At 48.4% G+C, this 24905-nt stretch overlaps 1 protein-coding gene across 1 annotated transcript in view; it reads left to right on the top strand.

Annotated features, from left to right (window-relative positions):
- Nucleotides 1-24905, top strand: part of LOC144733726 (receptor-type tyrosine-protein phosphatase beta-like) — a 97449-nt gene that overhangs the window by 41708 nt on the left and 30836 nt on the right. Inside the window, exons 9-14 of the mRNA XM_078615750.1 lie at nucleotides 16806-17120; nucleotides 20091-20351; nucleotides 20594-20854; nucleotides 21097-21357; nucleotides 23247-23591; nucleotides 24460-24609. Coding sequence (XP_078471876.1) covers nucleotides 16806-17120; nucleotides 20091-20351; nucleotides 20594-20854; nucleotides 21097-21357; nucleotides 23247-23591; nucleotides 24460-24609 — 1593 coding nt within the window. The remainder of the gene's footprint in view (nucleotides 1-16805; nucleotides 17121-20090; nucleotides 20352-20593; nucleotides 20855-21096; nucleotides 21358-23246; nucleotides 23592-24459; nucleotides 24610-24905) is intronic.

Below are 24905 nucleotides of genomic sequence, written 5' to 3'. Positions count from 1 at the left end.
GTGAGCGTGAGTGGTGAGATTGAGTGGTGAGTGGTGAGGGTGAGTAGTGAGGGTGAGTGGTGAGGGAGAGGGGTGAGTGTGAGTGGTGAGGAAGAGTGGTGAGTAGTGAGGATGATTGGTGAGGGTGAGTGGTGAGGGTGAGTGGTGGGGGTGAGTGGTGAGGGTCAGTGGTGAGCGTGAGTGGTGAGGGAGAGGGGTGAGTGGTGAGGGAAAGGGGTGAGCGTGAGTGGTGAGATTGAGTGGTGAGTGGTGAGGGTGAGTGGTGAGTAGTGATTAGTGAGGGGTGAGTGGTGAGGGTGAGCGTGAGGGGTGAGCAGTGAGGGAGAGTGGTGATTGGTGAGGGTGAGTGGTGAGGGCGAGTGGCGGTTGTGAGTGGTGATTAGTGAGGGGTGAGTGGTGAGGGTGAGCGTGAGTGGTGAGGGAGAAGGGTGAGTGGTTAGGGTGAGTGGTGAGGGAGAAGGGTGAGTAGTGAGAGTGAGTAGTGAGGGTGATTGATGAGCGGTGAGGGTGATTGGTGAGGGTGAGTGGTGAGGGTGAGTGGTGAGGGTGAGTGGTGAGGGTGAGTGGTGAGGGTGAGTGGTGAGGGAGAGGGGTGAGAAAGAGTGGTGGTGGTGAGTGGTGTGTGAGAGGGGTGAGTGATGAGGGTGAGTGGTGACGGAGAGGGGTGAGTGGTGAGTGGTGAGGGTGAGTGGTGAGCGTGAGTGGTGAGAGTGAGTGGTGAGGGTGAGTACTGAGTAGTGACGATGATTGGTGAGGGTGAGTGGTGAGCGTGAGTGGTGACGGAGAGGGGTGAGTGGTGAGGGTGAGTGGTGAAGGAGAGGGGTGAGTGGTGAGTGGTGAGCGTGAGTGGTGAGAGTCAGTGGTGAGTGGGGAGGGTGAGTGGTGAGTAGTGAGGATGATTGGTGAGGGTGAGTGGTGAGCGTGAGTGGTTAGGGGGAGGAGTGAGTGGTGATGGTGGGTGGTGAGGGAGAGGGGTGTGGGTGAGTGGTGAGGGTGAGTGGTGAGCGTGAGTGGTGAGGGAGAAGGGTGAGTGGTGAGGGAGATGGGTGAGTGGTGAGGGTGAATGGTGAGCGTAAATGATGAGGGAGAAGGGTGAGTGGTGAAGGTGAGTGGTGAGTGGTGCGGGTGATTTGTGAGCGTGAGTGGTGATGGTGAGTGGTGAGTAGTGAGGGTGTGGGAAAGGGGTGAGTGGTGAGTGGTGTGGTTGAGTGGTGAGCGTGAGTGGTGTGAGTGAGTGGTGAGTGGTGAGGGTGAGTGGTGAGGGTGAGTGGTGAGTAGTGAGGATGATTGGTGAGGGTGTGTGGTGAGCGTGAGTGGTTAGGGAGAGGGGTGAGTGGTGATGGTGAGTGGTGAGGGAGAGGGGTGAGTGGTGAGGGTGAGTGGTGAGGGTGAGTGGTGAGCGTGAGTGGTTAGTGAGAGGGGTGAGTGGTGATGGTGAGTGGTGAGGGACAGGGGTGAGCGTGAGTGGTGAGAGAGAGGGGTGAGTGGTGAGGGAGAGGGGTGAGTGTTGAGGGAGAGGGGTGAGTGGTGAAGGTGAGGGAGAGGGGTGAGTGGTGAGTGGTGAGGGAGAGGGGTGAGTGGTGAGTGGTGAGGGTGAGTGGTGAGGGAGAGGGGTGAGTGGTGAGGGTGAATGATGAGCGTGAGTGATGTGGGAGAAGGGTGAGTGGTGAGGGTGAGTGGTGAGGGAGAGGGGTGAGTGGTGAGGGTGAGTGGTGAGCGTGAGCAGTGATGTTGAGTGGTGAGTGGTGAGGGAGAGGGGTGAGTGGTGAGGTGGTGAGTGTGAGTGGTGAGTGTGAGTGGTGAGGGTGGGTAGTGAGAGTGAGTGGTGAGGGTGAATGGTGAGTGTGTGAGGGTGAGTGGTGAGGGTGAGTGGTGGTGGTGATGGTGAATAGTGAGAGTGAGTGGTGAGGGTGAGTGTTGTGGGTGAGTGGTGATTGGTGAGTGGCGAGGGAGAGGGGTGAGTGGTGAGTGGTGAGTGGTGAGGGTGAGTGGTGAGGCAGAGTAGTGAGGATGATTGGTGAGGGTGAGTAGTGAGGGTCAGTGGTGAGCGTGAGTGGTCAGGGAGAGGGGTGAGTGGTGAGGGAGAGGGGTGAGCGTGATTGGTGAGAGTGAGTGGGGAGTGGTGAGGGTGAGTGGTGAATCGTGAGAAGTGAGGATGATTGGTGAGGGTGAGTGGTGAGGGTGAGTCGTGGGGGTGAGTGGTGAGGGTGAGGGGTGAGTGGTGAGGGAGAGGGGTGAGTGGTGAAGGTGAGTGGTGAGGGAGAGTGGTGAGCATGACTGGTGAGGGAGAGGGGTGAGGGTGAGTGGTGAGGGAGAGGGGTGAGTGGTTATGGTGAATGGTGAGCGTAAATGATGAGGGAAAAGGGTGAGTGGTGAGGGTGAGTGGTGAGGGTGAGTGGTGAGCGTGAGTGGTGAGGGTGAGTGGTGAGTAGTGAGGGTGAGGAAGAGGGGTGAGTTGTGAGGTTGAGTGGTGAGCGTGAGTGGTGAGAGTGAGTGGTGAGTGGTGAGGGTGAGTGGTGAGGGTGAGTGGTGAGTAGTGAGGATGATTGGTGATGGTGAGTGGTGAGCGTGAGTGGTTAGGGAGAGGGGTGAGTGGTGATGGTGAGTGGTCAGGGAGAGGAGTGAGTGGTGAGGGTGAGTGGTGAGGGTGAGTGGTGAGCGTGAGTGGTTAGGTAGAGGGGTGAGTGGTGATGGTGAGTGGTGAGGGACAGGGGTGAGCATGAGTGGTGAGAGAGAGGGGTGAGTGGTGAGGGGTGAGTGGTGAGGGTGAGGGAGAGGGGTGAGGGTGAGTGGTGAGCATGAGTGGTGAGGGAGAGGGGTGAGTGGTGAGTGGTGAGAGAGACGGGTGAGTGGTGAGGGTGAGTAGTGAGGGAGAGGGGTGAGTGGTGAGGGTGAATGATCAGCGTGAGTGATGTGGAAGAAGGGTGAGTGGTGAGGGTGAGGGAGAGGGGTGAGAGGTGAGGGTGAGTGGTGAGCGTGAGTGGTGATGGTGAGTGGTGAGTAGTGAGGGTGAGTGGTGAGTGGTGAGGTGGTGAGTGTGAGTGGTGAGTGTGAGTGGTGAGGGTGAGGGTGAATGGTGAGTGGTGGTGGTGAGGCTGACTGTTGTGGGTGAGTGGTGGTGGTGAGGGTGAGTGTTGAGTGTGAGTGGTCAGGGTGAGTGGTGGTGGTGAGGGTGAGTAGTGAGAGTGAGTGGTGAGGTTGCGTGTTGTGGGTTAGTGGTGAGGGAGAGGGGTGAGAGTGAGTGGTGAGAGTGAGTGGGGAGTGGTGAGGGTGAGTGGTGAGTGGTGGGGGTGAGTGGTGAGGGTGAGGGTCAGTTGTGAGCGTGAGTGGTGAGGGAGAGGGGTGAGTGGTGAGGGAGAGGGGTGAGTGTGAGTGGTGAGAGTGAGTGGTGAGTGGTGAGGGTGAGTGGGGAGTCGTGAGTAGTGAAGTTGATTGGTGAGGGTGAGTGAGGGTCATTGGTGAGTGGTGAGGGCGAGTGGCGGTTGTGAGTGGTGTTTAGTGAGGGGTGAGTGGTGAGGGTGAGCGTGAGTGGTGAGTGGTGAGGGTGAGTGGTGAGGGCGAGTGGTGAGGGTGAGTGGTGAGGGTGAGCAGTGAGGGTGAGTGGTGATTGGTGAGGATGAGTGGTGAGGGCGAGTGGCGGTTGTGAGTGGTGATTAGTGAGGGGTGAGTGGTGAGGGTGAGCGGAGAGTGGTGAGTGGTAAGGGTGAGTGGTGCGGGTGAGTGGTGAGGGAGAGGGGTGAGTGGTGAGGGTGAGTGGTGAGGGAGAGGGGTGCGTGGTGAGGGTGAGTGGTGAGGATGAGTGGTGAGTAGTGAGGATGATTGGTGAGGGTGAGTAGTGAGGGTCAATGGTGAGCGTGAGTGGTGAGGGAGAGGGGTGAGTGGTGAGGGAGATGGGTGAGTGGTGAGGGAGAGAGGTGAGCGTGAGTGGTGAGAGTGAGTGGGGAGTGGTGAGGGTGAGTGGTGAGGAAGAGTGGTGAGTAGTGAGAATGATTGGTGAGGGTGAGTGGTGAGGGGGAGTGGTGAGTGGTGAGGGTGAGGGTCAGTGGTGATCGTGAGTGGTGAGGGAGAGGGGTGAGCGTGAGTGGTGAGAGTGAGTGGTGAGTCGTGAGTAGTGAAGATGATTGGTGAGGGTGAGTGAGGGTGAGTGGTGAGGGCGAGTGGCGGTTGTGAGTGGTGTTTAGTGAGGGGTGAGTGGTGAGGGTGAGCGTGAGTGGTGAGTGGTGAGGGTGAGTGGTGAGGGCGAGTGGTGATGGTGAGTGGTGAGCGGTGAGGGTGAGCAGTGAGGGTGAGTGGTGATTGGTGAGGGTGAGTGGTGAGGGCGAGTGGCAGTTGTGAGTGGTGATGAGTGAGGGATGAGTGGTGAGGGTGAGCGTGAGTGTTGAGGGTGAGTGGTGAGGGTGAGTGGTGAGGGTGAGTGGTGAGCGGTGAGGGTGATTGTTGAGGGTGAATGGTGAGGAGTGGTGGTAGTGAGTGGTGAGGGAGAGGGGTGAGTGGTGATGGTGAATGGTGATGGAGAGGGGTGAGTGGTGAGTAGTGAGGGTGAGTGATGAGCGTGAGTGGTGAGAGTGAGTGGTGAGAGTGAGTGGTGAGGGCGAGTGGTGAGGGTGAGTGGTGAGGGTGAGCAATGAGGGTGAGTGGTGATTGGTGAGGGTGAGTGGTGAGGGCGAGTGGCGGTTGTGAGTGGTGATTAGTGAGGGGTGAGTGGTGAGGGTGAACGGAGAGTGGTGAGTGGTGAGGTTGAGTGGTGAGGGTGAGTGGTGAGCGGTGAGGGTGATCGGTGAGGGTGAGTAGTGAGGGCGAGTGGTGAGGGTGAGTGGTGAGGGTGAGTGGTGAGGGAGAGGGGTGAGTGGTGAGGGTGAGTGGTAAGGGAGAGGGGTGAGTGGTGAGGGTGAGTGGTGAGGATAAGTGGTGAGTAGTGAGGATGATTGGTAAGGGTGAGTAGTGAGGGTCAGTGGTGAGCGTGAGTGGTGAGGGAGAGAGGTGAGTGGTGAGGGGTGAGTGGTGAGGGAGAGGGGTGAGCGTGAGTGGTGAGAGTGAGTGGAGAGTGGTGAGGGTGAGTGGTGAGGACGAGTGGTGAGTAGTGAGGATGATTGGTGAGGGTGAGTGGTGAGGGGGAGTGGTGAGGGTGAGTGGTGAGGGTGAGGGTCAGTGGTGATCGTGAGTGGTGAAAGAGAGGGGTGAGTGGTGAGGGAGAGGGGTGAGCGTGAGTGGTGAGAGTGAGTGGTGAGTCGTGAATAGTGAAGATGATTGGTGAGGGTGAGTGAGGGTGAGTGGTGAGTGGTGAGGGCGAGTGGCGGTTGTGAGTGGTGTTTAGTGAGGGGTGAGTGGTGAGGGTGAGCGGTGAGTGGTGAGGGTGAGTGGTGAGGGCGAGTGGTGATGGTGAGTGGTGAGCTGTGAGGGTGAGCAGTGAGGGTGAGTGGTGATTGGTGAGGGTGAGTGGTGAGGGCGAGTGGCGGTTGTGAGTGGTGATTAGTGAGGGATGAGTGGTGAGGGTGAGTGGTGAGGGCGAGTGGCGGTTGTGAGTGGTGATTAGTGAGTGTTGAGTGGTGAGGGTGAGTGGTGAGGGTGAGTGGTGAGCGGTGAGGGTGATTGGTGAGGGTGAGTGGTGAGGAGGAGTGGTGGTAGTGAGTGGTGAGGGAGAGGGGTGAGTGGTGAGGGTGAGTGGTGACGGAGAGGGGTGAGTGGTGAGGGTGAGTGATGAGCGTGAGTGGTGAGAGTGAGTTGTGAGAGTGAGTGGTGAGGGTGTGTGGTGAGGGTGAGTGGTGAGAAGTGAGGATGATTGGTGAGGGTGAGTGGTGAGCGTGAGTGGTGAGGGAGAGGGGTGAGTGGTTAGGGTGATTGGTGAGGGAGAGGAGTGAGTGGTTAGGGTGAGTGGTGAGGGAGAAGGGTGAGTGGTGAGTGGGTGAGGGTGAGTGGTGAGGGTGAATGATAAGTGGTGTGGATGATTGGTGAGGGTGATTGGTGAGGGAGAGTGGTGAGGGTGATTGGTGAGGGAGAGTGGTGAGGGTGAGTGGTGAGGGTGAGTGATGATGGAGAGGGGTGAGTGGTGAGGTTGAGTGGTTAGCGTGAGTGGTGAGAGTGAGTTGTGAGTGGTGAGGGTGAGTGGTGAGGGTGAGTGGTGAGTAGTGAGGATGATTGGTGAGGGTGAGTGGTGAGGGTGAGTGGTGAGGGAGAGGGGTGAGTGAATTTTAATTACACATTTGTATTTTCATTGATATGTAATGTTTTAAAGTTTTCAGAAGATTTAAAATGTATTTTTCCCCCGGGCAACGCTGGGTATATCGAGTTTATAGCACAAAGTGCTCGCCTGACACGTGTGGGGTGTCGAGGCCTAGTACCGTGCAGAGCCTCCGGCCTAGCCTAGATTGCCCACCCGGCCGAGGCTGGGTGCTGGGGCTGCCCCTTCCCCGCGCTAGAATAATATTGTCTAATCGCTATAATTGTATTATCTACAGACCCTATAATAGTAATTGCACACACTGGAGTGGGGGGGGGGAGTGAAGAGGACGTGAAACTTTGATGTATTTACCTCAGCGTCGCGTGTTAATGCGTGTACATATTTTTAACGGGAATTAAAAATGGCGTCCACCCCGCAGCGACGGCATTGCTGCCCGTTGCCAGGGGCAAACGTCCTGGTCGGCGTCTCGCGCATGCGCAACGGCGTGCTTCGTCACGCGCCGGTCGGCAATCTAACCTATATAATTCATTTTTTGTCTGTCTGTCTATCTGTCTGTCTGTCTATCTGTCTGTCCGTCCGTCCGTCTGCGTACGCTCCCTTGCGGGGGATGTAGCTCTCGGACCGTGGGGTTCGCCGAGATTAAATTTTGCAGGTGGGCACGCCCCCGGCCCCGCGGTAAACTTAGGCATTTCCGATTTTTCGTCTCTAAACTTTAAATCGGACCGATTATCGATTTAGTGCGATTTCTCGTTAATGATTTATTTAAATCTTTATTTATTTATTTAATGTCGCCGGACCACGGCGGTTGCCCCTGGCAATGGGTAGCAACAACTTCGCTGCGGGGTGGACGCCATTTTTAATTCCTGTAAAAAATATGCGCACGCATTAACACGCGACTCTGAGGTAAATTCATCAAAGTTTCACGTCCTCTTCACTCCACCCCCACCCCAATGTGTGCAATTACTATTATAGGGTCGGTAGATAATAAAATTATAGCGATTAGACAGTATTATTGTTGCGCGGGGGGGGTGTAACGGCCCTAGTACCCAGCCTCAGCCGAGTGGGCAATCTAGGCGAGGCCGGAGGCTCTGCACGGTACTAGGCCTCGACACGAAACTCTGTCAGGCGACGACTTTGTGGTATAAACTCGATATACCCAGCGTTGCCCGGGGGAAAAATACATTTTAAATCTTCTGAAAACTTTTAAAAAATAACATACCAATGAAAATACAACTGTGTAATTAAAACTCTAAAACCGACCGCGCCAAGAATCGATTCTCTGAATCGCGAAAAGGAATCGAAGGTTGTAGATTCATTTAGAATCGCCTTATTTCCGTTTAATATAAGTTGGTTATAGAGTTGATATAAACTGCTACAAATGGGAAATATCCGGCGTTGACCGGGGCTAAAATATAATTAAAAACTCCTGAAAACTTTAAAGCATAACATAACAATGAAAATAAAACTCTGTAATTAAAAATGGAAATCTCCTATGCGCCAGGAATCGATTCTTTGAATAGCGCAAAGGAATCATCGAAGGTTGTAGATTTCTTTAGGATCGCCCTTAACATGTGGTGAGGGAGAGGAGTGGTGAGGGAGAGGAGTGGTGAGGGAGAGGAGTGGTGAGGGAGAGGAGTGGTGAGGGAGAGGAGTGGTGAGGGAGAGGAGTGGTGAGGGAGAGGAGTGGTGAGGGAGAGGAGTGGTGAGGGAGAGGAGTGGTGAGGGAGAGGAGTGGTGAGGGAGAGGAGTGGTGAGGGAGAGGAGTGGTGAGGGAGAGGAGTGGTGAGGGAGAGTGGTAAGTGGTGAGGGTGAGTGGTAAGTGGTGAGGGTGAGTGGTGAGGGTGAGGTTGAGTGGTAAGTGGTGAGGGTGAGTGGTGAGGGTGAGGTTGAGTGGTGAGGGTGAGTGGTGATTGGTGAGGGTGAGGGTGAGTGGGGAGGGTGAGTGGCGGTTGTTAGTGGTGATTAGTGAGGGGTGAGGGTGAGCGTGAGTGGTGAGGGTGAGGTTGAGTGGTGAGCAGTGAGGGTGAGTGGTGATTGGTGAGGGTGTGATTGGTGAGGATGAGTGGTGAGGGTGAGTAGTGAGGGTGAGTGGTTGTTGTGAGGGTGAGTGGTTGTTGTGAGGGTGAGTGGTGAGGGTGAGTGGTAAGAGTGAGTGGTGAGGGTGAGTGACGGTTGTGAGAGGTGATTAGTGAGTGGTGAGGGTGAGTGGTGAGGGTTAGTGGTGAGCATGAGTGGTGAGGGTGGGTGTTGAGTGTGAGTGGTGAGGGTGAGTGGTGATTGTTGAGGGTGTGATTGGTGAGGATGAGTGGTGAGTAGTGAGGGTGAGTGGTGAGGGTGAGTGGTGAGTGGTGAGGGTGAGTGGCGGTTGTGAGTGGTGATTAGTGAGGGGTGAGTGGTGAGGGTGAGCGTGAGTGGTTAGGGTGAGTGGTGAGGGTGAGCGGTGAGGGTGAGCAGTGAGGGTGAGTGGTGATTGGTGAGGGTGTGATTGGTGAAGATGAGTGGTGAGTGGTCAGGGTGAGTGGTGAGGGTGAGTGGTGAGCGGTGAGGGTGAGTGTTGAGGGTGAGTGGTGAGTGGTTAGGGTGAGTAGTGAGGGTGAGTGGTGAGCGTGAGTGGTGAGCGTGACTGGTGAGGGAGAGTGGTGAGGGAGAGTGGTGAGGGAGAGTGGTGAGGGAGAGTGGTGAGGGAGAGTAGTGAGTAGTGAGGGTGAGTGGTAAGTGGTGAGGGTGAGTGGTGATTGGTGAGGGTGAGTGGTGAGGGAGAGTGGTGAGGGAGAGTGGTGAGGGAGAGTGGTGAGGGAGAGTGGTGAGGGTGAGTAGTGAGTGGTGAGGGTGAGTGGTAAGTGGTGAGGGTGAGTGGTGATTGGTGAGGGTGAGTGGTGAGGGTGAGTGGGGAGGGTGAGTGGCGGTTGTTAGTGGTGATTAGTGAGAGGTGAGTGGTGAGGGTGAGCGTGAGTGGTGAGGTTTAGTGGTGAGCAGTGAGGATGAGTGGTGATTGGTGAGGGTGTGATTGGTGAGGATGAGTGGTGAGGGTGAGTAGTGAGGGTGAGTGGTTGTTGTGAGGGTGAGTGGTTGTTCTGAGGGTGCGTGGTGAGGGTGAGTGGTAAGAGTGAGTGGTGAGGGTGAGTGACGGTTGTGAGAGGTGATTAGTGAGTGGTGAGGGTGAGTGGTGAGGGTTAGTGGTGAGGGTGAGTGGCGGTTGTGAGTGGTGATTAGTGAGGGGTGAGTGGTGAGGGTGAGCATGAGTGGTGAGGGTGAGTGGTGAGGGTGAGCGGTGAGGGTGAGCAGTGAGGGTGAGTGGTGATTGGTGAGGATGTGATTGGTGAGGATGAGTGGTGAGTGGTCAGGGTGAGTGGTGAGCGGTGAGGGTGAGTGTTGAGGGTGAGTGTTGAGGGTGAGTGGTGAGCGGTGAGGGTGAGTGTTGAGGGTGAGTGGTGAGTAGTGAGGGTGAGTGGTGAGCGTGACTGGTGAGTGGTGAGGGTGAGTGGTGAGGGAGAATAATGAGGGAAAGTGGTGAGGGTGAATGGTGAGGGTGAGTGGTGAGGGTGAATGGTGAGGGTGAGTGGTGAGGGTGAGTGGTGATTGGTGAGGGTGAGTGGTGAGGGTGAGTGGGGAGGGTGAGTGGCAGTTGTGAGTGGTGATTAGTGAGAGGTGAGTGGTGAGGGTGAGCGTGAGTGGTGAGGGTGAGGTTGAGTGGTGAGTGGTGAGGGTGAGCAGTGAGGGTGAGTGGTGATTGGTGAGGGTGCGATTGGTGAGGATGAGTAGTGAGGGTGAGTGGTTGTTGTAAGGGTGAGTGGTGAGGGTGAGTGATGAAGGTGAGTGGTAAGAGTGAGTGGTGAGGGTGAGTGACGGTTGTGAGAGGTGATTAGTGAGTGGTGAGGGTGAGTGGTGAGGGTTAGTGGTGAGGGTGAGTGTTGAGCGTGAGTGGTGAGGGTGAGTGGTGATTGTTGAGGGTGTGATTGGTGAGGATGAGTGGTGAGTGGTCAGGGTGAGTGGTGAGGGTGAGTGGTGAGGGTGAGTGGTGAGAGGTGAGGGTGAGTGTTGAGGGTGAGTGGTGAGTAGTGAGGGTGAGTGGTGAGCGTGACTGGTGAGTGGTGAGGGAGAGTGGTGAGGGAGAGTGGTGAGGGTGAATGGTGAGGGTGAGTGGTGAGTGGTGAGGGTGAGTAGCAAGTGGTGAGGTTGAGTGGTGATTGGTGAGGGTGTGATTGGTGAGTATTAGTGGTGAGTGGTGAGGGTGAGTAGTGAGGGTGAGTGCTGAGCGGTGAGGGTGAGTGGTTGTTGTGAGGGTGAGTGGTGAGAGTGAGTGGTGAGGGTGAGTTGTGAGGGTGAGTGGTGATTGTTGAGGGTGTGATTGGTGAGGATGAGTGGTGAGTAGTGAGGGTGAGTGGTGACGGTGAGTGGTGAGGGTGAGTGTTGAGGGTGAGTGGTGAGTGGTGAGGGTGAGTGGCGGTTATGAGTGGTGATTAGTGAGGAGTGAGTGGTGAGGGTGAGCGTGAGTGGTGAGGGTGAGCAGTGCGGGTGAGTGGTGATTGGTGAGGGTATGATTGGTGAGGATGAGTGGTGAGTGGTCAGGGTGAGTGGTGAGGGTGAGTGGTGAGGGTGAGTGGTGAGGGTGAGTGCTGAGTGGTGAGGGTGAGTGGTGAGAGAGTGGTTAGTTTTGAGGGTGAGTGGTGAGGTTGAGTGGTGAGGGTTAGTGGAGAGTGGTGAGTGGTGATTGGTCAGTGGTGATTGGTGAGGATGAATGGTGAGTAGTGAGGGTGAAGTTGAGTGGTGAGGGTGAGTGGTGGTTGTGACGGTGAGTGGTGAGGGTGAGTGGTGAGGGTGAGTGGTGAGGCTGAATGGTGAGGGTGAATGGTGAGAGTGAGTGGTGAGTGGTTAGGGAGAGTGGTGAGTGAGAGTGCTGAGGGTTAGTGGTGAGGGTTAGTGGTGAGAGTGAGTGGTGAGGGTGAGTGGTGATTGGTGAGTGGTGAGGGTGAGTGGTGAGGGTGAGTGGTGAGGGTGAGTGGTGAGGGAGATTGGTGAGGGAGGTTGGTGAGTGGTGAGTTGTGAGGGTGAATGGTGAATAGTGAGTGGGAGTGGTGAGTGGTGAGGATGAGTGGTAAGGGTGAGTTGTGAGTGGTGAATGGTGAGGGTGAATGATGAGTACAGTCAATGTGCACTGCTGTTATCATACCAGGTACCACCACCACAATATGTACTCCTCTCATCATAGCAGATACCACCACAGCAGTATGCACTGCTGTAATCATAGCAGGTTCCACCACAATATGCACTGCTGTCATCATAACAGGTACCAACACAGCAGTATGCACTGCTGTAGTGATAGCAGGTACGACCTCAGTCAGTATACACTGCTGTAGCGATAGTAGATACTGCTATCGAGTTGGTAGATACCGCTATAGTAAATACTAAAACAGTCAGTATATACCGCTACAGTCAGTCAATACTGCTACAGTCAGTATATACTACTATACAGTCAGTACATACTACCACGGTGAGTAGCTACTAGAGTCAGTAGATACTATTATAGAGTGAGTAGATACTGCTATAGATTTTGTAGTTACTACTATAGTCAGTGGATACAACTATAGAGTCAGCAGATACTATACAGTTAGTCGTTACGAGTATATAGTCGGTAGATACTACTGTAGGCCCAGTAAATACTACTATGGTCAGTAGTTATTACAGTCACTAAATACTACTACACAGTCAGTAGCTACTACTGGCTCAGTAGATACTACGGTACAGTCAGTAGATACTACTACAGAGTCAATAGATATCACTTCCTCTGTTGTATGTAAGGTGTTGTTAGTATATATACCTACGAGGGGTAAAGATATTTTTTTTGAGGGGGGGGGGGGGAGACCGCAATTTTCGGAAACCTTTTGACATCAACTATTTACCCCACACTTTCTACAACTTTTTGGACTTGTGAAAGCCTCTTATATATTTGTTGGTGGAGAAATGTACAAACAGCCCACCGGGCTTTGACAATACCTTAGTATCTGTGTATATATATGTAAGGTTTTTAAAAAATATATTTTTCACCCGGGCAAAGCCGGGTACTTCCGCTAGTAGTAAATAAATAAATAAAGAAAAATCGCACTAAATCGATAATCGAACCGATTTAAAGGCGATGGACGAAAAATCGGAAATACCTAAGTTCTCCGCGGGGCCGGGGGCGTGCCCATCGGCAAAACATTTTCATCCTAAACCCCACGGCCCAAGCGCCAAATCCCTCGCAAGCGAGCATACACAGAGGGACAGACAGACAGACAAAAAGTGACGTTTATAGGTAAGATACATGTCGACTTCTTCTGGGTTAACACAAATATATTGACCGATGCCAACTGTGTCTATGTCCCTAAACCTCAAATATATAACTAAGAATAATAGTTAAAAAATACCATCATGTAGCAATTTATACGAATTTGAAATACAACCGGAACACGTTAGAGCATTATAATCAGCAGCTTTTGAAGGCACACCTACATGATGATTAAGTAATAAAAACAACATTCCAATATGTCACAATAGGATGTTAATGAAACGTAGATCAAAGGTGTCAGTTTTGTTGCCAGATAAAAGGGTAAAAAAACTATAATATTTTGCTACTGGCAAATGAGGTTCCAATGGTGTAAATTCTTACCCCGAGCTCTCATACTCTGATGGTGCATTGTCTTTGAGTTGTGCGCCTGTTGGTGTCATCTGGTCCAACACCATGTGAGACTAGGCTCACATGGTGTTGGACCAGATGTGTTATGTTTTTTGTTTGCATTCCGACTGCATGTATTGTGGTCAATGCAAACATGACTCCTTGTAAAAAATGTCAGTTTTTTTGCCAGATAAAAGGGTAAAAAACAATTATCAAGGGTCAACCTGGTCTATAAACTGGCAAGCACAAGCTGGGAAGTATCAGCACCAGTGCTAAGGACATCAACTATGGCCTTTGTGTACTCTGTAACCGTGTACTGTGCACAAATGGACCAGAAGTTGTCACACTCGACTTGCTGTTGTTCAACTGAACACCTCAATGTGGTGTATCATTGGAACCCTGAAGTGGTCCCCAACAACCTGGCTGCACGTGCTGCTATATATGCCTTCCCCACCCATCCACCGCAAAGCTGCAATCATGCAGGGAGTCCTTCACATCGAGGAAAGTCGCCTTGCCATTCATCAGCACATCACTAACGTCCCTCGTCATTACTTGAAGTCACACAAGCCCATTTGAACCAATGTGCTTCTCCATATACAATGCAGGTTCAACCCCGGTGAATCATGGAGAGCTGAATGGAGTTCAAAATCACTCACAAATACCCTGTGAATGACTTAATGCAGAATATCCATGAGTTTGATGTTCCACAAAGCTCATGGTCCACTCTAAGCCGTATCTGCACAAACCGTGGCAGAAAATGCGGATCTGATTCACAAATGGAAAAAAAAACTGCCCAGTGTGCGATTGTGGTCAATAAGAACAGACACAGTACAACATATAACGACACAATGCCCGATCAACAAATACGAAGGAGACATCACAGCGATATATTCCGCTGCTCCTGACGTGGTTATCTGGCTTGACAACCTGAATGCGAAATTGTAGTTGTTGCTCTGCATCTAAATTAGCCATATGGAAGAATTTCACACCTGCCCTTGTATGTATGTTGAACTTCATTTGCACCATATGTAGCCAACCGTGCTAATCAGAGTTACGAGGGAAGGACAACGAACTAACACACAAAGAGCAGTTCTAAAGAAATAGGACTTCAACCTGCATGTAAAAGTGCATAGGTCCAGTGGCTTCCTAATATTGGAAGATCGTTTCAGACGGCTGCAGACGCGCATCTGAAAGCCAACAATCTTGACCATCAATCAGAATCAGAAAGGGTTTTATTTTTTTATTTTTTTTTCAAAAATTTTAATCGCCATGTTAGTTTGCACAAACAAGGAATTCACTATGGTGGGACGGTGCATACATTGAACAAGTAGGAATCTTAACTTATATAAAAGGTATACACTCTAACTATACTAACGTTACAAAGTATAAGTAATACTAAAGGGCTAAAATCTTTAAAATTATGAATAAGTAGACCTTATGAAATGCGAAATGTAAAATGTTAATTAGCCGTATTAAACAATCTTAAAATACAAAAATACAAATAAGATTACACGTTGTAAGTATGTAAAGGTGTAATTATGTAGATAAAATGTTATAGTAAGTGTGACAGTCATTTTAAGTGTAAAAGTCATTTTAAGCCCTTGGCCTTGTTGAGGAGGCCAACAGCGGATGGGAAAAAACTGTTTTTATGACGTGAGGTTTTGGTCTTGATGGACCGCAGCCTTCTGCCGGAGGGGAGTAGCTGGAACAGAGAGTATCCAAGGTGCGAGGAATCGTCCGCAAACTTCCTCGCTCGCCTCAGGGTCCTCAAAGTGTGCAGGTCCTCAAGGGTTGGTAGATTACAGCCAATCACCTTCTCAGCAGTGCGGATGATACGCTGCAGTCTGCTCTTGTCCTTGGCAGTGGCAGCAGCGTACCAGACGGTGATGGAGGAGGTGAGGATGGACTCAATGATGGCTGTATAGAAGTGCACCATCATTGTCTTTGGCAGATTAAATTTCTTCAGCTGCCGTAGGAAGTACATTCTCTGTTGAGCTCTCTTGATAAGGGAGCTGATGTTCCGTTCCCACTTGAGGTCCTGGGAGAGAATAGTGCCCAGGAAGCGGAAGGACTCAACATTGGTGACTGGGGAGTCGCACAGGGTGATGGGGGTGAGTGGGGCTGTATTCTTCCTGAAGTCCACAACCATCTCCACGGTCTTAAGAGCATTAAGCTCCAGGTTGTTCTGGCTACACCAGGTCACCAGGTTGTCAGCTTCCCTCCTATAGTCAGACTCATCCCCATCAGAGATTAGCCCAATGAGGGTGGTGTCGTCCGCAAACTTCAAGAGTTTGACGGACTGGTGACTGGAGGTGCAGCTGTTGGTGTACAGGGTGAATAGCAGAGGGGAAAGGACGCAGCCCTGAGGAGATCCGGTGCTGATTGACCTGGAGGCAGAAACTTGTGATTCGCCATGAAAGTTCGAACAGACAAGGAATTTACTTAGGCAGGAAGGTGCATACATTCAACATATAGGAATCTTAAATCTTAAATAAGTGGTTTACAAGTCTAACTATACTAAAGGTACAAAGTCTAACTAATACTAAGGAGCTAAAGTATGTATAAATTGAATAAAATAGAATCAAAAATATGCAATGGCTCTAATATACAATATAAAATTACAAATATGCAAATAGGGTAACATAGTGCAAATATGGCAGGGTGTCATTGTGCAGATATTGTGCTGAAGTCAGTTTGAGCGTTAAAGTCAGTTTGAGCCCCTGGCCTTGTTGAAGAGGCCAGCAAAGGATGGGAAGAAACTGTTTTTGTGGCGTGAGGTTTTGGTCCTGATCGACCGCAGCCTTCTGCCGGAGGGGAGTAGCTGGAACAGAGAGTGTCCAGGGTGGGAGGAGTCAGCCACAATCTTCCTCGCTCGCCTCAGGGTCCTCGAGGTGTACAGGTCTTCGAGGGTAGGCAGATTGCAGCCAATCACTTTCTCAGCAGTGCGGATGATACGCTGCAGTATGCTCTTGTTCTTGGCAGTGGTAGCAGCGTGATGGGGGTGAGTGTGGCTGTATTCTTCCTGAAGTCCACAAGCATCTCCATTGTCTTGAGAGCATTAAGCTCTAAGTTGTTCTGGCTACACCAGGTCACCAGGTTGTCAGCTTCCCACCTATAGTCAGACTCATCCAAATTAATACGACTCCTCTCAGTCATATGGGTAAACATATATCAATACCTCATCATGATGGCCAGTAGATACTCGTTTTAACATGTTGCCTAGCGATCAAGATGCAGTGCCTTTAACTCGAATATTCAGCCACACGTATTCTGACATCATAATTAATAGGCACATGATCATGCAATGATTATTGCATCACACTGCATGCATTGTAAAGTGAGTTTGAGAAACGATTATTTTATATTCGTGTTGCGTCGTAGAACCACGCAGCGACGGAACTTCTTGTAAGGGCGTTCGCCATTTATTAACATGGGTTAAACACTCGGCTCACACCAGGGGTAGGTGTTCTCTATACTCGGTCCTTCCCGTGGACTCCCAAGCTCTCCTCATCCTAACCTCGGCTATGTCTCGGGCTCTCTCACTCGAGCTGGGACGGGGGTTAATCCAACACTATCCGGTCACGGGCGGGTGAGACCTTCTTCAGCCGATCCACACTCTGGGCTCCCACAACGACCCCGCCTTCGTCACCGGGTCCCCCTTAAGTACCACTTGGGCCGCTCCTCCCCTTCACTGGGACCCGCCCCTGTTCTCGAAGGTGTCTCCTTACAGCGCTCATGACATGACGTCATCACACTACTCCTCTACATTCGTATAAATTGTGTGTACAGGAATTATTCCATGTGACCTCTACAGCCAATAGGAGTTTATTCAATACATTCACAAATAACATTGTAAAAAAAAATCCATTAATTATTAAACGGAATCATTACCTCGAATTGGGACAATTTAGTACACCGCATGGTAGGCGAAACGTTACATAACTGTATCACTTTGTGTGTGTGTGTTTAAATTAGATATGACAATTCGGCTGGCTGGGAGTAACACCACATGTCGGGGCCGGGTGGAGGTGTTCCACAATGGCGAGTGGGGAACAGTTTGTGACGACTTCTGGAGTCCGCAAGATGCCATGGTCGTGTGTCGTCAACTGGGTTGTGGCCTCAATGGTGTTGCCATGTCAAATGCTTACTTTGAATTGGGCAGTGACCCTATCTGGCTCGACGATGTTCGGTGCTCTGGTTACGAGACTCAGCTCTCCGACTGTCGTCATCTTCCCTGGGGGGATAACAACTGCATCCACTATGAAGATGCCTCCGTCATCTGCTCGCAAGGTTACTTAAGCAGAAGTGTTTTGGTCAATATGTCTGTGTGCCCTGTGGTCTTGCTGTTGCATGCCCAAGCTATTCATGTTCTTTGCAGGCAAGAAATGTATTGATTAATTTATTTTTCATTATTCGCCTTAATCATTGTAAAATAACAAAAACATGTGTTGCACACTCGAAATTAAGGACGTGGGCAGGTCCTCCAAATCGAGGGCAAACACATTTGTTATGGTAATCTGTAAAATGCTTCAGCACGTGTTACAGAAATTCTCAACCCAGTCGCCATTACTCAATAACAGTTTGCCTTAAACTCATCTTTGTCTTTAATCAAAACCTTTACACTTGACTTTTCGAATATTACATTAATCCTAAGTTGTATGTCTATCTATACCATCTACTTATATTGATATCTTACACCCATTATCTGTACTGAAAGTACTATATACGTACTTTACTTGTCATCATTGTACAACTTACTTCTGTACACGTGTTCTATTCTTAATAGCATTGCAAGTAGTCATACTTGAGGTGCATGGGCATGGTTATAGAATAAACAGTATTAGGGTTATATCAATTTACCAGTATTAACTACAGCTCCAACTCTATGTGCACAAAGAGACAGGATACGCAGCGTAGTATTATGCTTTTGGAATTACCAGATACTCTGGTATTAATAAACTATGCTACACATTTTACTCATCAGAAATGGTTAGGATTCTTTCCCCAGTATTTGTTAAGAAACACATCCTTTCCAGCTTGTCATTGCCCTGTGGAATTCAGCTCTTCGGTACTTAATAATCGCCCTACCAAAATGCTTGAAACCTTTTGCTCGCCACTTTTGTTTAATGTTTAATCTTAAGCAATAACCCCTTAAATTTCGATTTAAAGCTTTCGTGACTGCAGGGATTCATCTTCTTGGTTCTTTCGGTAAAGTCACGTAGAAGGGAAGTAATAAAATAATAAAAATAAAACATAATAAAATAATTCTCAAAATATCTGTACCTTATATAAGGTTCAGATATTTTGCTGTGACGGTTTCACCTGAAGACGAAAGCTTGTGTTGCCTCCGAAACGTCGTGAGAATTATTTTATTATGTTTAATTTTTATTATTTTATTACTTCCCTTCTACGTGACTTTACCGAAAGAACCAAGAAGAAAAAACAGTAACCCCTTTTTAACATATTAAACACAACACTTACAAAACAAATATTAAACAACTTAACAAACATATGATCACCGCTCATATTTTGTCTGAATCACCCATGTTGTAGTTGGTCTCCAGTAGCAAACAACAGTTATCCCTTGTGCTACCGGGCTCCTTCTCACGATGGTAGGTTAGCCCAACTTGTCATAGGTGAGTGTCTTTGGCTGTCTTCTCTCTATTTGAGGGTGGCGTCTCCTGTTGTGATGACTATTCTCATCCTCTTCATCATTCTGTTCTAAGTCCCTTTGAGATTCACTTGATGGATTCAATTGCTGTTCTTCATTATTTACAGCTAAATCGGTTTCACTGTATTCTAAAGCCTTCAGCAAGATATGTCCCTCAGTTGTTTAAGTTAACTGATATTCACTCTCTGAATCTGTCTCACTGCTCTCTGTACCAGTTGGTGATACATATTCCTTGGTTACTACGAATTACTGTTGTTCACCTTCTGTCTTATGTGAGTGGAATTCTTCAGATTCTGGATTCAATTGTGACTTTGTGTCCTGATCAGTTTTTGGTCAACTATAGAAAGCTCAATTTCTTTTTCCGTTTCCAACTTACTGTCTGTTGGTTCCTGCATGTCTTTACATTGGCCTCTTGTCCTTGTTTGGTGAGTTTTATTTATTTATTTATTACTCAAACAGCACTGATCATGCATGCATTGTCCTTGAAATTGATTGGTCCACACCAGAGATAGCTTTCCTTAGAGCCTATTCTCATACGGTGTTCGACCAGATGACGCCAAAAGTGCATATGAGACTAGGCTCTAACGAAAGCTGTCTCTGGTGTGGACCAATCAGTTTCAAGGACAATGCATAAATTATCAGTGTTGTTTTTGGTTTTCATTCTGACTGCAAGTATTGTGGTTAATGTGAACATGATTCCTTGCAAAAGGTTTCAGTTTTATCGCCAGGAAAAAGGGAAAAAACCCTATTATTATTTATTTAACCATCAAAATCAACATTTGGGTCCTTTACCTGTAAAATGCAACAGCACGTGTGTTACACACATAAATTCTCGACCGAGTCACCATTAACCACGTGACTGTTGTACAGGTCAGGTTACTGAATGACCCTGTCAGCCACCTACAAACCCGACTCAGTATCGCATGGTGGTGTACACACGTGCATTGATGTACTCCACAGCACATGAGGACATTCACAAGACTACACTTTATTCCACTGCTGCACGAGGAAATAATTAAAAGTGTTGCATTCCTATTGTGCCACACATGCCAATAAAATGTCTTGCTTGCATGTGGCAATTTCAGTGTCAAGTTACATCGTTTTAACCATCACCAGCAAGACCACCACGACGATGACAGTCTCAGGAATGACTGATCTCCCAAACTTGTTCTCTTACTGGGCCTACTTGAGAGAGACTGCGAGTGGACACTTGGTTACAACATTCCAGATTTACTCAAACGTGACAACATTTACTGACCTGGTTCCTGGAAGGAACTACTCTGTGTCTGTGGAGGCTGTTGATGGGTCATTCTCATATTGGTCAGGTGTGGTAATGGACAGAACTTGTAAGTACCGTTGTGGTCAACTGTTCAGACTAGATTAATATAGACAGCAATCTGTGTATGCTACTATATATCACAAGTGCATTGCCTATATTACACATTGTATTACTTAATTTAGTATTGAAAACGTTTCACCACCACATGATGCTGCCATTGTTTGCAATTGGTCTTTCTCATTTGCTTTAATCATTGTAAAATAACTCAAACATGCCATTCAAATGGTTTGCTTGCATGTGGCCATTTCAGTGTCAAGTTACATCGTTTTAACCATCACCAGCAAGACTACCACGACCATGACAGTCTCAGTAACGACGTATCTCCCAGACTCGTTCTCCTACTGGGCCGACTTGAGAGAAACTGCGAGTGGAAACTTGGTTACAACATTCCAAATTTACTCAAACGTGATAACATTTACTGACCTGGTTCCTGGAAGGAACTACTCCGTGTCTGTGGAGGCTTCTGATGGGTCTGTCTCATATTGGTCAGATGTAGTAATGGACATAACTTGTAAGTACCGTTGTGGTCAACTGTTCAGACTATATTAATATAGACAGTAATTTGTGTATGCTACTATATATCACAAGTGCTTTGCGTATATTAAACGTTGTATTACTTTATTATTCAAAACGGTTCACCACCACATGTTGCTGCCATTGTTTGCAATTGGTATTTCTCATTATTCGCTTCAACCATTGTAAAATATCTAAAACATGCTATTAAAATGTCTTGCTTGCATGTGGCCATATCAGTGTCAAGTGACATCGTTTTAACCATCACCAGCAAGACTACCACGACCATGACAGTCTCAGTAACGACGTATCTCCCAGACTCGTACTCCTACTGGGCCTACTTGAGAGAAACTGCGAGTGGAAACTTGGTTACAACATTCCAAATTTACTCAAACGGGACAACATTTACTGACCTGGTTCCTGGAAGGAACTACTCTGTGTCTGTGCAGGCTTATGATGGGTCTGTCTCATATTGGTCAGATGTGGTAATGGACATAACTTGTAAGTACCGTTGTGGTCAACTGTTCAGACTATATTAATATAGACAGTAATTTGTGTATGATACTATATATCACAAGTGCATTGCGTATATTGAACGTTGTATTACTTTAGTATTCAAAACGTTTCACCACCACATGATGCTGCCATTGTTTGCAATTGGTATTTCTCATTATTCGCTTCAGCCATTGTAAAATAACTAAAACATGCTATTAAAATGTCTTGCTTGCATGTGGCCATTTCAGTGTCAAGTGACATCATTTTAACCATCACCAGCAAGACTACCACGACCATGACAGTCTCAGGAACGACCGATCTCCTAGACTCGTTCTCCTACTGGGCCTACTTGAGAGAGACTGAGAGTGGAAACTTGGTTACAACATTCCATATTTACTCAAACTTGACAACATTTACTGGCCTGGTTCCTGGAATGAACTACTCCGTATCTGTGGAGGCTACCAATGGGTACTTCTCATATTGGTCAAATGTGGTCATGGACATAACTTGTAAGCACCTATACAATCTGTTGATCGGACTATTTTAATTTAGACAGTAATGTGTGTATGCTACTATATATCACAAGAGCAGTGTGTTTAATACACGTGGTATTACTTAATTTGGTATTGAAAACGTTTTACCACCATGTAATGCTGCCATTGCCCCTGCATTTAAAATACACATACACGATTCACATTGGTCTTGTTGACAGGCCACTATTCTCTTTTGGTATAAGCAGGCCAAAAACATGTGGAAGGATGTAATTCTAAGTGATTTAAAGTAGGCAGACGTAATTTTGATCCCCGTAATAATTTGATATTTATTTACACTGCTAAGGCGCCTTGCACCTGGAGGTCAGAAGGGGCTGCACAAAACACACACACGTGCAGGCTCAACCCAACAAAATCCAATCTCAAACTAAAAGATTCAAGGAATATAATTTTTATTCTTGGTTCTTTCGGTAAAGTCACGTAGAAGGGAAGTAATAAGATAATAAAAAATAAATAAAAATAAAACTAAATAAAATAATTCTCACGACGTTTCGGCCACAACGCAAGCAGCCGTCCTTGAAGGATCTCAAAGTTATGTGGAAACCCTCCCCGTAGAGGCGGTTAAATTTCGATTTAAAGCTTTCGTGACTGTAGGGATTCATCTTCTTGGTTCTTTCGGTAAAGTCACGTGGAAGGGAAATAATAAAATAATAAAAAAAAAAATACAAATAAAACAATAAAATAATTCTCATGACGTTTCGGCCACAACGCAAGCAGCCGTCCTCAGGTGAAAACCAGGTCTGTCGAGGCGACAGCGTCTTAGAGTCGCGGCATCTCTTCAGAAAGGTGAGAGACTCGATTAGCTGAGCCTTCTTATCCCGGAGCTTGTTGAAGGATCTCAAAGGTACGTGGAAACCCTCCCCGTAGAGGCGGTTAAATTTCGATTTAAAGCTTTCGTGACTGCAGTCCGCCTCTACGGGGAGGGTTTCCACATAACTTTGAGATCCTTCAACAAGCTCCGGGATAAGAAGGCTCAGCTAATCGAGTCTCTCACCTTTCTGAAGAGATGCCGCGACTCCAAGACGCTGTCGCCTCGACAGACCTGGTTTTCAACTGAGGACGGCTGCTTGCGGTGTGGCCGAAACGTCGTGAGAATTATTTTATTATGTTTTAATTTTATTTATTTGTATTATTTTATTACTTCCCTTCTACGTGACTTTACCGAAAGAACCAAGAAGATGAATCCCTGCAGTCACGAAAGCTTTAAATCGAAATATATATTTTCTTTAAAATATGTGCCTTTTAAGGCACGATATAAATAAAGCTAGGGAGTCAGCATCGTGAACGACCAGGGGATGTGAACTCACAGCCAGGGGGCCATACGAGAAAAGGCCCGGTTATCTATCATCATACAGGGATGTAACATCAGCACGCACAACGATAAACTAGTTTTATTGTACCAGGTAAGGCCCACTGAGCTATGTAGCTCTTTTCAGAAGCGGCCTGGCGATCATAAATGATAGCAAAAACGAAGTGGCTTATCATCATGTGGAAATTTATAGCAGCCAAATACTCTAAACTCATGACTTTTAAATCTGGAGGGAAAAACCAGAAGACCCAGAGCAGAGGTGGACTGGTAAGCACGCACACCGAGGGGAATCGGGCCCAATGTTGGCACGCCCGTATTGCCAATGGAGTCGACAATTTTAGGCACCAACCGTGTCTCACATGCACGCACATGCTCATAACTGAGAGCCTGCAAGTGTCAGTTTTTTTGTGCCACTGTGTTTGAATTAAATGGGTTTGATTAATAGTCATTGGTAATATCAGCAAGAGTTACATCTTCACCAATCCTGCATCCCCTCCCCCCTAACTACCCCATTCACCAACTTTTCCCCCTCCCCCAGATCCAGCATCTGTCAGAGACTTTTCTTGCTTCACGTATTCCTCGGAGAATATATCCTGCAGTTGGTCTCTCCCCGACGGTGTATGGAGCGTGCTGTACCTGCAAGTGATCAACGGCAGTAAACCATTGCAGATCGTAGGCGTCTTCAATGACAATTTCACAGTCATTACAAAGTATTCTTTGAATGAAACAATTACGGAGCCTCAGGGAAATGGAAGAACAAATTTAACATTTGCTATGCTTGGACGTCTGAAGCCGAATACTGAATACTTAGTCAATATCACCACTTTCTCGGAATATGTGCACAGTCAAACTCTACAAGGAAAAGCACGGACCGACGTAAGCGGTGAGTTCATACATTTTGATTGGCACATGATTGGTTGTGATTGTTGAGTTGTGTACCAAATGTGTGAATAAATCAATCATAAATGTGTGCAATGCATATTGGAGACAATCGGGTGGTCTGTTCTGGTAGCAGGGGGTTCATGTCCAAGCACCCATCCACCCACACCAACCTGTATCAGTCATTTAAAATTCTTAACCGTTTCCTAACTTTCTGACATGCCAGTAACAATCGTGTTGTGCATGGTGTTTTTTTTTATAAACAGTTCAAAGTTGTCATCGTACACACCCAACAACTTAAGTTCAGGTTTGGGCTTTGCTTTACTCAACTGTACCTCAAATGACGACCTGGTTAAGTGTTTAAACATCAGAATTTGTTTTTTTTCTGCACCTCCGATTTAGCATGATTGGCTACGTACGGTACAAAAGAAGTTCACCTTACGTACCGCACTGCAGAGGGAAAAAGGTGGCCAGTTCTGGGAGTGGCCTTATCAACTCTCTTGCGAGCGGTGCTATCCTTTAAATGGCTGCTCATTAATAGCACTTGCCCTGACGACTGGCTGTTCAAAAACGGCTACGATGGATTTTTGTTTAAGCCTCACTTGTTACGTTGGAGCAGTGGTCACCGTATTGAGGGTGCTGCGCTATCCCCCCCCCCACCCCATGCATTTGCTGACTATGGTAAATATCCGTATCTGAACTGTTGCTAGCTCCTCCAGCCCCTGCTTCGTTATCCCACACTGACCAGCATGGGAAAGTATGATCAAGCAATGTCTATGCCTTCGTCCAGTAGTGGATTAACAAATAGCTCTAAGTTACGACAGTCTGTGTACCTATGCTCATTTCCAAAACTGTCATGCTCATGTGGGTAGCTCCTCCACCCGTTCCGGAGACGGTGAACATCACGACAGTGCAGAACCAGGTGACACCGAACAGCCTAACCATCTCATTCAGCTGCAGCTGGTTCCAGAACACAAACGGTGACCTCAAGTACTACACGATCATCGTCAAACAGTCCGATGGTAACGCAATGGACATGCCATGAAAACGGCTCGGTCACTTCATTCATGCACGACTAAAATGATTGTTAACTTTATTACCAGGGGGAATGAGATGAAACATTCGAGTGCTTGCTAAGTATACGAGAAGTAGCGGCATCAATATCTGATTCTTCCACAATTTTATTTTTTATACAAGCCTTGGTAGCTTTGCATGTCTGTAATCCACAATAGTGGAGGCGAGTGTTGGTGAATCATTCCGTATGGTGAAACACCCGACCCATTAACGTCGTGGTCCTGTACCCTCGCTGGCCAGGAGA

Source organism: Lampetra planeri, chromosome 48 (genome assembly GCF_965212315.1).
Source record: "Lampetra planeri chromosome 48, kcLamPlan1.2.h2, whole genome shotgun sequence".
Classification (NCBI taxonomy): domain Eukaryota; kingdom Metazoa; phylum Chordata; class Hyperoartia; order Petromyzontiformes; family Petromyzontidae; genus Lampetra; species Lampetra planeri.
Note: the sequence above shows the minus strand (reverse complement) of the source record. Positions and strands in the feature narration are given on the sequence as shown.